Consider the following 13,985-nt stretch of genomic DNA (forward strand, 5'->3'; position numbering starts at 1 on the left):
AAAACAAGAAAAATCTCTTATGCAAAAACCCTTTTCATGCTGGTCAGCGGTGGAGCACACCTTTAATCCCAGCACTTGAGAGGCAGATTTCTGAGTTCCAGGCCAGCCTGGTCTACAGAGTGAGTTCCAGGACAGCCAGGGCTATACAGAGAAATTCTGCCTCGAAAAAACAAAAACAACAATAACAAAAACAAAACAAAACCAAAATAAAAAACCAAAAAAAAAAAAAAAAAACCCGCAAAAATCAGGAAAAAAAAACAAACCCATCCTTTTCACATAAGATCACCAGCAAGAAAAATAGTTTCAATATCAAGAAGTCCCTCCCAACGCCAAGGCACCTGGCCTATACGTTCCATGATAATTAGCAATCACCAAGGTTACAGGATCAGAGAGAATGGTAACAAGTGTGCAGAGTGGCAGCTCCTGCTTTCTTGGGAAACCTCTGCCCATTCCCAGAAGATATGAGCTACCAATTCCCTCCAGTCAGAATGGCTAACATCAACAAGTCTGACAGCAAATGTTGGAATGGATGTGAACTAAATAAGACTATTTATTCACTATTGGTGGGGTGCAAATGAATGCAACCATTGTGAAAATCTGTTTTGAGATTTTCCAAATATTAAAAAGAGAACCTACCTATGACCCAGGTATTTCCTACCCAGAGAACCCTACTACTTCCCACAGAGATATTTGCACCCTAGGCTTATTGATGTTTTTTGTTTTGTTTTGTTTTGTTTTGTTTTTTTACTATAGCAAAGAGTTGGAATCAACCTAATTATTCACCAACAGATAAATGGATAATGAAAATCCACCACACACACATGAACTAATGGAATACTATCTATTAGCTCTAAAGAAAATGTAATCAGAAAATTTTCAGGAAAATGGATGGACTTAGAGAGTGTAATATTAAGCAAGGGCACACAATATCTGAAATAAAAATATTTCATATTCCCCTCTTATGCAAAATCTACCCCAAAATAAATATGTGTGTGTTGGGGGAGACATAACATGAAGAAAGACAAACAAGAAGGGCTGAATGGTAGGGATGCAAAGGGACTGAATTTGGATAATGGACACAGTTGTGAAGGAGAATATAAAGCTACTTGTTTTATATAACAAGTTTTAACTCTGGTAGTTCTAACTCTGTCATAGAATTTTTGGGTTTGGTGCTAGATAACTCTATAAAAATATATTTGATAGTAAAAGAATAAAATCCAGTGTACACGGTATCTTTTTCAAATGACTATTCTCACTGGATAGAAGGTAACTGCAATATATAGACTTTGGATCAGGTTAATTTCAGTGTGATTTTCTTTTGCAAAATTTTTATAATAAAATCTAAAAATGAAACAACAGCAAAAATAGTCTCAATTGAGTTGTTTGGTTGTTTTTTTTGTGGCAAGGTCTGGTGTCTCTCAGGCTGGTGTCTAACTTAGTTTGTAGCTGAGGGTGACCTTGAACTTCTGATACTCCTACCTCTACCTCTCCAGTCTTAAAAGGGAAAGGATGGCCATTACACCTTCATGCAGCATTAGCAACTGAGCCCAGAATTTCCTGTGTCTAGGCAAGCACTCTCCCAGGTGAGCTACGTACATTCATAGCTCCTAGAATTAAGAGTTTTAATCAACAATGGTTTATTGTAGGAAGTTCCTTTATAGTTTACATATAATATACTTAATAATCACTCATATTTCTTTAACTTGCTCCTAAAGAAAATATCTTCTTCATGTTACAAGCACCAAATCAACACTGTAGGAGAAAGCAAAGAGGAAACCCAGAAGTGGAAACTCAGCGGGACTGCAGACTTCTTAACTTAACTCAAGTTCTGTGAGATACTCACGCAGTCGTGGTCTGCATGTCGTGCCAGCTCCTGCTGAAGTTCTGCTTTAACTCGTTCATCAGATTCATGTTGAGTTTCTGTTTGATCTCAACCAGATGTCTTTCTTTTGCTGACAAAACTTGTCGTAATGTTGTGATTTCGTCTTCTAGCTAGAGGCGAAAGAAAAAATGATGGAGTGAAAACATCAGAGTGGGTGGAAAAGTACATTTCCAAAGATTGGAATCTTTGGTCCACAGAGCGACCTTGTGGAGTGACCTCTCCCCACAGAGTGACCTTGAAGTGTGACCTCAGTGGACTGCCTGAATCCTGTCAGAAGCCTCATGCCGTCAGCCCCAAACCCTACCATGTAAACGACCGTCCACTCTCTGAAACTAAAACTGGATGTAGGATGCTTAGGTTTAACATCCGCAGAGTACTCAGTGTCCCTACTGAATGCTTTACACTGGGCACCAAGATATACCAGAAAATAAAAATCACCTACTAGAAACTAGGCACTTTATTAGATGTATTAATGTACATTTGTAGAGAACTGAGCTGCATCCTGTGGATGTAAACATGCTAAGGCTCGTGTCTGGAAGTCAGAGAACCCCTCAAGGAAGTTGGTTCTCTACTTCTAATGTGTGGGTCCTGGGACTCAGAGCCTGGTTGTCACCTTGTAGCTGGCACCCTTACTGCTGGAGCCACCTCACTGCCCTAATACGCTGTTTTGTTGTATCTCCCATACTATTTAACAAAATAACTTCTTTTCATGTGTTACTAGTTCATGTTTGCTTATTTTAGCCAGACGCATGCTACCATACTGGTAATATGAATAAATCTGACCGACATGGTGCTTTTCCCAAGCCAATGCCATATAAAGGGAGGAACAAGGAGGATAAGAATGCATGCAAGAACATGATTCAGGTTATGTTCTCTTTAACGATTTATTGGCATGGAGTTGACACACAGTAAGCTGTGTGTATCTTAAATATGCAATTTATAAGTATGTAGAAGCAAGCATATATACCCATGTAACATATGTTTATGTATATACTTATATATATATATATATGTACACTCATGCATGTATGTATGTATGTATGTATGTATGTATGCCATCCCTACTACTGGCACCTGAAAAATATATATTACCTCCTAGCCATTCTTTGTAATTTCCTCTCCCCAGTTCTTCCCAGTCCCCATAACTCTTGGCCTCACTAGGCAACTGCTAATATTCCTTCTTTCACCAGAGTTGAATTTGCAGTTTCAAGAATGTTATAGAATCACATTATAATGTTGTACATATTCATTTTGTTTCGCTTCTTTCCCTTAGCACTGACCCATGTGGCTGCATTAGCCACAGTTCCTTCGCTTTTCCCTGCAGAGTGCTTCTCTGTTGCGTGGCTCTGCCAGTGTGTTGTTAAGGGGTACTTGGATTTAGCTAATACAAATAAAACCACTACAAAAGCTACCTACATACAGCTTTGTATGGAGAACATATTTCTTCTTCCCCCCTGTTGTGTACAGGTAGATCACTATAAAGCTGTCTTAGCAAGTTATTTTCTAGCAATGAAATTACAAAAATTACTCAGAGTTTGGGGTATTATAATATCCTACAACATAAATTTAAGCTTCCCAAAGTCTGAACTACATGCCATCCTTTGTGTTACAACTATAGGGAGAGCTCTGATATTAGCAATACTCTGCCATTCCTGCTTCTGGGGAGCACAAAACCGTTCGCGCTTTCCTTCAGCAAGGCAAGCCTCTGTGAGGATGTGCTCAGTCCTCTGTGTGTGCAGAGGTAACAGAAGTCTGCCAGGTCCTCAGAGTTCCACTCAGAATCTCACTGTACCTCTGTGTGTACAGAGGTAACAGAAGTCTGCCAGGTCCTCAGAGTTCCACTCAGAATCTCACTGTACCCTGTGTGTACAGAGGTAACAGAAGTCTGCCAGGTCCTCAGAGTTCCACTCAGAATCTCATTGTACCTCTGTGTACAGAGGTAACAGAAGTCTGCCAGGTCCTCAGAGTTCCACTCAGAATCTCACTGTACCTCTGACCACAACTTGTGGCTAGCCCTGCCAGGCACTCTGCAAGCACATTCCTTGAACCATTGGAGAACAAGTTGTCTTTTTTCTGACACAGTGCTAGCATTCTGTATAAACTCCACCCCGCAGATACCTGGCAGCAGCCTGGTAATGCTCCTCCCCATGGTTACCTGGCAGCAGCCTGGTATGCTCCTCCCCATGGTTACCTGGCAGCAGCCTGGTAATGCTCCTCCCCATGGTTACCTGGCAACAGCCGGGTATGCTCCTCCCCATGGTTACCTGGCAATGGCCAGGTAGGCCTGGCCCTGTAAGAGGGGCTACTTGCCCCCTCCTCTCTCTCTCTCTCCTGCTTCTCCACCTTGCCTCTTGCCCCCTTGCTCCCCCTCTCTCCCCATTCCCTTCCCCCCTTTCTCCATGTGGTCAGATATCTTATAATATCTACTAAGTATCCCGAGATATTCTGCTACAGATGACATGTACAGTCTATATTGTGAACAGTTTTGTTTGTCAAACCTAGAGTGAGATGAAGTGCAGGTAAATCATACTGACCAAAGCATTTAGAATATTCTTCTCCTCAGTTTAAAATTATTTCTACATTAGAAATGAATAATTGGTTCTTTGATTTCTTTTTAAATATTTAAATATTTATTTATTTGAGACAGGGTCTGACTATATAACATGGGCTGGCCTGGAACTTATTGTTTAGGGTTCTTTGATATATATATATATTTTTCACATGAATCTCCATGTGACAAGCATGTGTGATTAAGGTAAGTCATTTTAACTGATTAAATATGGCCAGCAAGAAAACCATAAGCGCTAGTGAATGAATGAATAAATAAGTGAATGAATGGAATTTTACATGTTGCTGATAAAATACTGATGGTTTCAGCAGAGAGCTGATCCTGTGCCACAGCACTCCATACCCAAATACCACCTGGAGAGACTGGCACCCCAGGAGTGTGGACAAGCTGGTGAGTGAAGGTAAGACCATCACTGCTGCTCCAAGGGACCAGCCCGGAACTGTCAGGACACGGGAACTAAAGAACACCCAGGGACAGGAGCCTCTGGTTTCCCCCTGTACCCGGAATGGATCCTGTGCCACAACACTTCATACCCAAATACCAGCAGGAGAGAGCAGGTATCCCTGGAGTGCTGACACACATTGTGAGCACAGGTAAGACCATCACTTCTGTTCAAATTCCTGGACCAAAAGCCATCAGGACACAGGAACCAAGGAACAGCTGAGGACAAGATCCTTCTGGTTTCTGTCTGTAACCTGGAACTGACCATGTGCCACAGGTCTCCATACCCAAATTCATCCCAGAGAGAACTGGTCTCCCAGGAGTACTGACACACGAGCTTGCAGGAGGGACAAGCCATAACTGAGACAGCAAGATCACCTAACACCAGAGATAAGCAGATGGTAAAGGCAAGAACATAAGCAACAGAAACCAAAGCTACTTGGCATCATCAGAACCCAGTTCTCCCACCACAGTAACACCAGGATATCCGAACATACTAGGCAAGCAAGACTCTGATTTAAAATCACTTCTCATGATGATGATAGAGGACTACAAGAAGGACATAAATAACAACCTTAAAGAAATACAAGAGAACACAGTTAAACAGGCAGAAGCCCTTGAAGAGGAAACACAAAAATCCCTTAAAGAATTACAGGAAAACACAACCAAACAAGTGAAGGAATTGAACAAAACCATCCAGGATCTAAAAGTGGAAATAGAAACAATAAAGAAATCACAAAGGGAGACAATAGACAGATCATGGAAACAGAAACAAAACAGAAACACAGTGAAATTATCACAAGTTATGAACCAAATGGATCTAACATATTTATAGAACATTTCATCCTAAAGCAAAAGAATATACTGTCTTTCAGCACCTCATGGTACCTTCTCCAAAACTGACCATATAATTAGTCACAAATAGGTCTCAACAGATACAAGAAGATTGAAATAATCCCATGCAACCTATCAGATCATGAAGAACTAAGGCTGGTCTTAAATACCAACAAAAATAAGGGAAAGCTCACATACACATGGAAGCTGAACAATGCTCTACTCAATGATAACTTGGCCAAGAAAGAAATAAAGAAAAAAATTAAAGGCTTTTTATAATTTAATGAAAATGAAGACACATCATATCAAAATTGTGGGTCATAATGAAAACAGAGCTAAGAGGAAAACTCATAGCTCTAAGTGCCTCCAAAAAGAAACTGGAGAGAGCTTACACTAGCAGCTTGACAGCACACCTGGAAGCTCTAGAACAAAAAGAAGCAAAACACCAAGAGGAGTAGATGCTAAGGAATAAACTCAGGGCTGAAATCAAACAAATACAAACAAAAAGAACTATACAAAAAAATCAACAAAACCAGGAGCTGGATGTTTGAGAAAGTCAGCAAGAAAGATAAACCCTTAGCCAGGCACAGAGACAGTATCCAAATTAATAAAATCAGAAATGAAAAGGGAAACATAACAAAATATATCTTAAAATAATTATTCTGTTTGTTGAATATTAACAGTTGAAAATACTAAAATTTTGTTCTACAAACAAACAAATAAAAAAAGAGGATGAACCTTGGTGATTAGCTTTAGGAATGTAAGCTAATGATTTTTTAGCAAGGCAGAGGAAATGGCAAAGAAGGGCAAGGCCTGCAGAGCCATTTTTGACACTCTCAGGCTGACTAGAGTCATTTAGTCTTTCCTAAGCAGCAGAACCCTGGCATAGTTATCTATTCTTTATTTCTATCCAGGATCTGGTAACTGCTATTCAACTATATATTTATGTGATTTCAATTTTTGACATTTTTTAAAATTTTTATTTGTGAATAAGCATGCATGCACATTGTGTGTGTGTGTTTGTGTGTCTATGTGTGTGTATACTTGCAGAGATTGGGAGAGGTTGTCAGGTTTTCTGAACTGAGTTACAGGCAGTTGTGAGCTGTCTGACATGGGTACTGGGAACTAAACGTAGGTCCTCTGTAAGAGCCGCCCATGCTCTTCTTCATGGAGCCACTTCCTCAGCTCCAAGATCACCTTTTAAACTTCCGCACGTAAGTGAGAACTTGTAGCCCTCTATACGTCCATACTTTCACTTACAACAATATCTTCCAATTTCATCTTTGTTGCTACACCATATTTTTATGAATGAATACTATTCCATTGTGTATATATATCACAGATTCTTTATTCAGTCATCTTTGTATATATAGCTGGTACAAACTTTTGCTAATTATTATTATTTTTTAATTACTTTATTATGTGTCAATATTATACAAGTAAGGGTCACCTGGGAAGAGTTCCAGAACCTCAGCTGAGAACAATGCCTCCATAGATTGACCTGTAGTCAGTTTTACAGGCCGTTTTCTTGATTAATGATCGATGTGGGAGGCCCAGCCCACTCTGCATGTTGCCAGCCATTCCTCAGAAAATGGTCCTGACATATAAAAAAGACACCTAAGCAAGCATGCCATTAAGTAACACCCCTCCTTGGCCTCTCATTCAGTTTCTAGTTCCAGGTTCCTGCCCTGACTTTTCTCAGCATTGGAAGTATAGGCTGAAATAAACTCTCTCTTCTGTTAAGTATAAAAAAAAAAAAATTGACAAATAGGACCTCATAAAATTGCAAAGCTTCTGTAAGGCAAAGGATACTGTCATTGAGACAAAACGGCAACTAACAGATTGGGAAAAGATCTTAACCAAACCTATTAGAGGGCTAATATCCAATATATACAAAGAAATGAAGAAATTAGACTCCAGAGAACCAAAGAACTACAGAGCTAAACAATGAATTCTCAACTGAGGAATACTGAATGGCTGAGAAGCACCTAAAGAAATGTTCAACATCCTTAGTCATCAGGGAAATGCAAAACAACCCTGAAATTCCACCTCACACCAGTCAGAATGGCTAAGATCAAAAACTCAGGTGACAGCAGATGCTGGTGAGGATGTGGAGAAAGAGGAACACTCCTTCGTTGCTGGTGGGATTGCAAGCTGGTACAACCCTCTGGAAATCAGTTTGGCGGTTCCTCAGAAAATTGGACATAGTACTACCTAAGGACCCAGCTATATGACTCCTGGGCATATACCCAGAAGATGCTCCAACATGTAATAAGGACACATGCTCCACTATGTTCATAACAGCCTTATTTATAATAGCCAGAAGATGGAAACAACCCAGATGTCCTTCAGCAGAGGAATGGATACAGAAAATGTGGTACATTATCCAGACTGGAGTACTACTCAGTTATTAAAAACAATGACTTCATGAAATTCGCAGGCAAATAGATGGAACTTGAAAATATCATCCTGAATGAGGTAACTCAGTCACAAAAGAACACACATGGTATGTACTCACTAATTAGCCCAAAAGTTTGGAATACCCAAGATTCAACTCACAGATCATATGAAGCCTAAAAAGAAGGAAGAACAAAGTGTGGATGCTTCAGTGCTTCTTAGACATGTGAACAAATTACTCATAGGAGGAAATATGAAGACAAAGTGTGGAGCAGAGACTGAAGGAACAGTCATCCAGAGACTGCCCCACCTGCGGATCCATCCCATATTTAGCCACCAAACCCGGAACTGTAGATGCTGTTGGGAAGTGCATGCTGATGGAAGATTAATATGGCTGCCTTCTGAGAGGCTCTGTCAGAGCCTGACAAATACAGAGGTGGCTGCTCACAGCCAGCCATTAGACTGAGCTCAGGTGGGGGTGAGGGGTCCAGGTACAGAGTTGGAGGAGGGAACTGAAGGAGCTAAGGGAGGTTGCAGCCCCATGGAGGGAGCAACATTATCAACAGGCCACACATCCCCAGAGCTCCCGGGGACTGGACCACCAACCAAAGAACACCAACAACACATGGTGGGACCCACAGCACTGGACGCATATGTGGCAGAGGAGGGCCTTGTTAGACATCAGTGGGAGGAGAGGCTCTTGGGCCTGAGGGTGTTCGATGACCCAGTGTAAAGGGAATGCCCGGGTGGGAAGACTATGTGAGGAGCACCCTCATAGAGGCAGGGGTGGGCGGAATGGGATAGGGCGTTTCCAAAGGGGGGACCTGGAAAGGGGAAAACATTTGAAATGTAAATAAAGAAAATATCCAACAAAAAAGGAAAAAAAAATGGAAAAAAAAAAAAAAAGAGATGGTTTCAGCACTGCAGAAAACTGTCCAGTTTCTGGAAACTAAATAGTGAACTGCCATTTGGCCTAGTAGTGCTAGTTCTACTCAGATAGCCCAAGAAACTGAGAATCTCTACATTCGAAGCAGCACTATTTATTACCATGAGGGAAATAGCCCAAATGTCCCTCAAACGTTGAACATAAGCAAACTGTGTATATGCATAAAATAGGATAGAGTGCTTTCATAGCAAGAAATGAACTCTCATGGCAGCACATGTCTTTAGTCCCAGAATTTCAGAGGCAGAGGCAATTAGATCTCTGTGAGTTCAAGGCCAGGCTGGTCTATAGAGTGAGTTCTAGGACAGCCAAGAAGGAAAGAAAGAAAGAAAAAGAGAAAGAAAGAAAGAAAGAAAGAAAGAAAGAAAGAAAGAAAGAAAGAAAGAAAGAAAGAAAGAGAAGGAAGAAAGAAAAAGAAGGAAGGGGGGAGAAGGAGGGAGAGAGGGGAGGAGGAAGAGAGAAAAACTAACTCAATACATGCTACTGCATGGATGAATTTTGAAAACATTAGGCTTAGGAAAAAGAAACTAGACACCAAATGTGAGTTCACATATATGAAATGAGTCCACATATATGATGAGACAGACAAATATCTAGAATGAAATAGTGTTTTGTGATAAAGTGATAAGATCCATAAAAACACATATTCCATTTTTGGCATTACAAATATAGATTTTTTTTAATCAAGTTCCAAAATAACTCAAGCTAATTATAAATAGTAAGTGGACAAACCACTGCTCCAGGACAGGGACGACACTGGCTTCATGGGAATTTTAAGAATACAAGTATAGCATTTAAAAGAGAAAAAAAAAAAAAACACTACAGTTCAAATTGTGTTCAAAATGTGTGGGTGGATAGACTTAGAAGACTGTGGAAGGACATCCTCATCCAGACATTAATAACATGATGGGAAGTACAGAGGGCAATGGGAAACTCTGAGGGAACTGAGCTGTGAACCAGACTCTGGCTATCTGTCAGACCCAAGACTGCTTTGGGCAAACAGTCAGAAAGAAGAAGTCCGTATACAAAGAGCTCTTGCTTTGATACAAGCCTGTGCTTTGCCTCAAGAGAGTGCTCTCTGAAGAATTTAAAAAATTTAAAAATATTTATTTATTTTTGAATGAAGAGGACATGCACATATCACAGTGCATATGTGAGGCCATAGGACAGCCTTGATTTGTCCTTCCACTATGTGGATCTCAGGGATTGAATTCAAGTCGTTAGGCTTGGCCACGGGCACCTTTATATGCTGAGCTATGTACTGGCCTCTGAGGATTCTTCATACCCCATGGTTAAAAAACGAAATAGGACCTTCCAGCTAAGTTTGACCACCTGTGGAGGGTGGAGATCCAAGCTGAGCTTTCTTAAATTGCTAAGGCAGCTGAGGGTGATCTCTGTGTGTTCGTATGCTAACTGGATCCTAGCCCTGCAAGTAAGGTCTGAATGTGTGTGAGATGTATAGGACCTGTAGTGCTGTCTGTACATTAGCAGGACCCTCTGTGCAAGAGCAGAGAAAGAGGTGAGTGTGTGTGTGTGTGTGTGTGTGTGTGTGTGTGTGTATAAAAGATTTGGGAAAGCACAAGGTGGGAATAGTGGCAGAGACGTGGAAATGGGTGAGGAAAAATAGGAAAGATATGCTTGCATGTCTTTCACTGTCTGGGGAACAGACACTGCACAAGAGTCCCTGGATGTCCTGATGTTAGCTTTGACTCTGGGTGATTATCTCTGAAACATCCAGAAGTAAAACAGAAAGCATTAAAGGCCAGTGCACTGTGAAGGATGGAACCATGAGACCCAGTAACATGAGCACAGTTACAGAGGACCTGGTATTACCATCAGGATTCTGAAACCCACATGGAAATGAAACTTGCTAGAAGCTTACTGCAGTGACCAAGAAGATGGAATTCTGAGAGTGTTGTTGCTGGCAGTTTGCATTCAGGGAACATCCATCTAAAATCAATGCCTACAGTTCCCTTGCTAATAATAATAGTAAAAATACCCACTGTTAGATTCATTGAACATAGTGAATTGATAGATATATGTATGCACAGCCCAATAATCCCAGAACCCAGGCTAACCAAGGAACTTTACAGTGGTCACCCTGGTCCAGAAGCCTTCTTGAACTGAAGCCTTCTTGAAGTGAAGGATTTACATATGTAAGAAGATTCATATCAATTATCCTGTTGCAGTTTACAGAATATAATTTTTCGATATTATACTTGACACACACAGGTTGTGAAACAGACTCTTGAGTCATTAAACCACGTAAACTTAGCCTATTATCCATTAAAGCTGTTACCTGCCCCCTTCAGCTCAGCCATTGAACTCTGGCAGTCTCTGCTTGGAGGCTACCACCTGGGAAACTAAGACAAAAGCTCTCTGCAGACTGCTAGTTCCTCTTTGAAGAAGCTGCCTGGAAGTTCACACTGAGATACAAACAGGCCTACTGCCTGAAGACCTTCGAGTTGCTGGGGACTTTGGCGTCTGACCTCTTCTGCAGTGTTTATGTTATGCAAATATCATGTAACCTAGAGATTCGCTTTCAGTTTTTCGTGTACCTATATATATTCTGGATATTCTAAGTAAAGGAGAAGCCTTGATTGGGACGCAACTTGGCTTTGTGTTTTCTCTTGCATTTCGAACCCTCTATTTCAGGTCCTTTGGCCCTTCTCCTGAGAGAACCCAGTTCATGAAACTGCTGGCAGTTTCAGAAGCCACCTTTGTTTTGCACTCTGACATGTGTGACTACTCAGTGGCTATACACAAACCTAGCAAAAGCAGCCAAGATATTCTGTTTGATGAGGCACAGTATATATTTGCTGAAATACTTGGTAATTCTGTTAACAAGTTGGCCTTCTATTTTAAAATAAAATTAATTTGAAGGCAGGCACACAGAAACAAATACTACATGATAACATCTGTATTTGATCCAAAAAGCAAAGAGGCAGAGTAAAAGTGTGTTTAGTGGAGGCTGGAGAGGGAGATGAAGAGAAAATAGTCAAAGGGTACAAAATTATTTTAGATTTCAAGTTCTGATGTTCCACTGTTCAGTTGGGCAATAATACTGAAATAAGAAACTAAATGGTCTCACACAAAGAAAAGCTAGGTGTGTGAGGTAGCATATATATAATACATCCCTACTTGACCACCACGCACTATTCCCATGAATGCATACATCATACTGTATCCCATAGATATGATCATGTGTCAACAAGCATAAAATGGAAACTTATAGCAGGGTATATTGGTAAACATCTATACACCCAACCCAGAAAGCTAGCCAGAAGGATTATTAATTCCAGGTCAGCCTGGGTTACATAGCAATACATAATGTAAATAATTAAAGAATAAAACTGAAAGCAATGTATTGCAATTAATAAGATCTTACTAGGGCACTGAGTTACCATAGTACATCAGGTGTGGAGAGCGCAAGGCTGTGCCCTAAGCCAGTGAGGTGACAGCAGGAAGGCAAAGCCTTGCTTTTGGGGAACAAGACCTTCCTACCCTGTGAGCCCTATGGAAGGGATGGAGGGTTGAACTTCTATCCTCCTGCCTTACTCTGCTCTAGGAACACCCTTCTGTAGCCCTCCCCAAGAAGAGGCACCTCTAAGCAAAGAGTCAATGGCTGAGAAGAGACCACCAACAAGAGGCCTGCTACAGACCTGTACATAGGATGAGCCTGGCATGTTCTCTAGGGTGGGCTCCTATAACAGCTGCAAAAGCTCTAATCAAGCCCTAATTAATAGTAGCTTATCTCTTTTTCTTCTTCAAAAGAGCCCAGTTAGCTGCTCTCACAACTGAAATTTTCATTAAAATAATAAAATTTTGACGAATTCCTCTTAAGAAGGAGATTACAACTGTGTTGTGGTTACTTTGGTTTTGTTTTTGAGACAAGATCCGATTATGTAGCCCAAGCTAGCCTGGAACTCATCCCATATCCCAAGCTGACCTCCAGTTCTTCATCTTTTTGCCCCAGACTCCTGAAGGCGAGAATAACAAGCATGTGCAACCATACCTGATTTGTGTCATGGTTTTCAACACATTCCATCTGTTTTGTAAGTGATTAACATTCACACAACATCTCCATACCAAGGTAAACAAGAAGCACACACTTAACACTAAATGTTATTGTGGATTGAGCAGTATAGTCACCCTCTTTACCACTGCAAACACAACCAGCATTACAAAAACACCTTGGGAAAATGAATCATTCTGCAGTGTATCCATTTATTATACTTTATTACAGGAAAGATGACATAATTGCAATATGGGTCCTGTCGTGAACTAAAGGTAGAAAGAGAAGATTGCTAAACATACCTGAACTAATTCTGCCTTTAGCTCCTCCTTATCCTCCTCAGAGAGCGTGCTAGGGAAGTCAGCATTGTCTACTGCATCCCCATCTCTTCTTTGTAGTGGTTCTGTCTCCAACAAGCCTTCAGGCAAAGTTGATAACACATAAAGTAAGGATAATGCATTCAGCCATTGTCCATTTCTGCAACCTGAAAGACTAAGCTGATTTACCCTCACACTGAAAATCAACCAAAATTCTGACCCCCACACCCCCAAAAAATAACAAAACCAAAAAAAAAAAAAAAAAAAAAAAAAAAAAAAAAAAAAAAAGCCTTCATCTTAAACTCATGATGATCTCCAAGAAAACAAATATTGGTAAGTCTAAAACAAAAGAAACGATTTTTAAAAATGTGAATGGGAAGGGGTATCCAGAATGTAAACAAGTGGCTGGAGAGCTTTGGCCAGTGGTTAATAACACGTACCACTCTTATGGAGGGCCTAAGTTCCATCCCTGAGTCACATAGCTCACAGCTCCCTGGAAACTGCAGCTTGAGGGCATTCCATACATTCTTCTGGACTCCCAGGTTGCCTCACTCTTCTCCAACGCATACTTATACACATAATTTTGA

General features: G+C 40.7%; 2 protein-coding genes across 11 annotated transcripts in view; one reads left to right on the forward strand and one right to left on the reverse strand.

The window, feature by feature from the left end:
• Hddc2 (HD domain containing 2) overlaps positions 1-13,985 on the forward strand; it is a 128,446-nt gene that overhangs the window by 68,516 nt on the left and 45,945 nt on the right. For 2 of the 7 annotated variants that reach the window (XR_004121591.1, XR_004121593.1), the window contains one exon: positions 4,763-4,851. The exons of 2 other annotated variants lie outside the window; for them this stretch is intronic. The gene's annotated coding sequence lies outside the window, so the exon portion shown is untranslated. Of the gene's footprint in view, positions 1-1,992; positions 2,336-4,759; positions 4,852-13,985 lie in introns of those variants that run through there. 3 more of the 7 variants (XR_004121594.1, XM_031380727.1, XR_004121595.1) reach the window with 2 other exon arrangements.
• Tpd52l1 (TPD52 like 1) overlaps positions 1-13,985 on the reverse strand; it is a 107,622-nt gene that overhangs the window by 27,035 nt on the left and 66,602 nt on the right. For all 4 annotated transcript variants that reach the window (XM_031380722.1, XM_031380720.1, XM_031380719.1 and 1 more), the window contains exons 2-3: positions 13,384-13,499; positions 1,844-1,992 (exon numbers count right to left, since the gene is read on the reverse strand). In XM_031380722.1, coding sequence (XP_031236582.1) covers positions 1,844-1,992; positions 13,384-13,499 — 265 coding nt within the window. The remainder of the gene's footprint in view (positions 1-1,843; positions 1,993-13,383; positions 13,500-13,985) is intronic.

This window comes from Mastomys coucha, unplaced genomic scaffold (assembly GCF_008632895.1).
Source record: "Mastomys coucha isolate ucsf_1 unplaced genomic scaffold, UCSF_Mcou_1 pScaffold2, whole genome shotgun sequence".
NCBI lineage: Eukaryota > Metazoa > Chordata > Mammalia > Rodentia > Muridae > Mastomys > Mastomys coucha.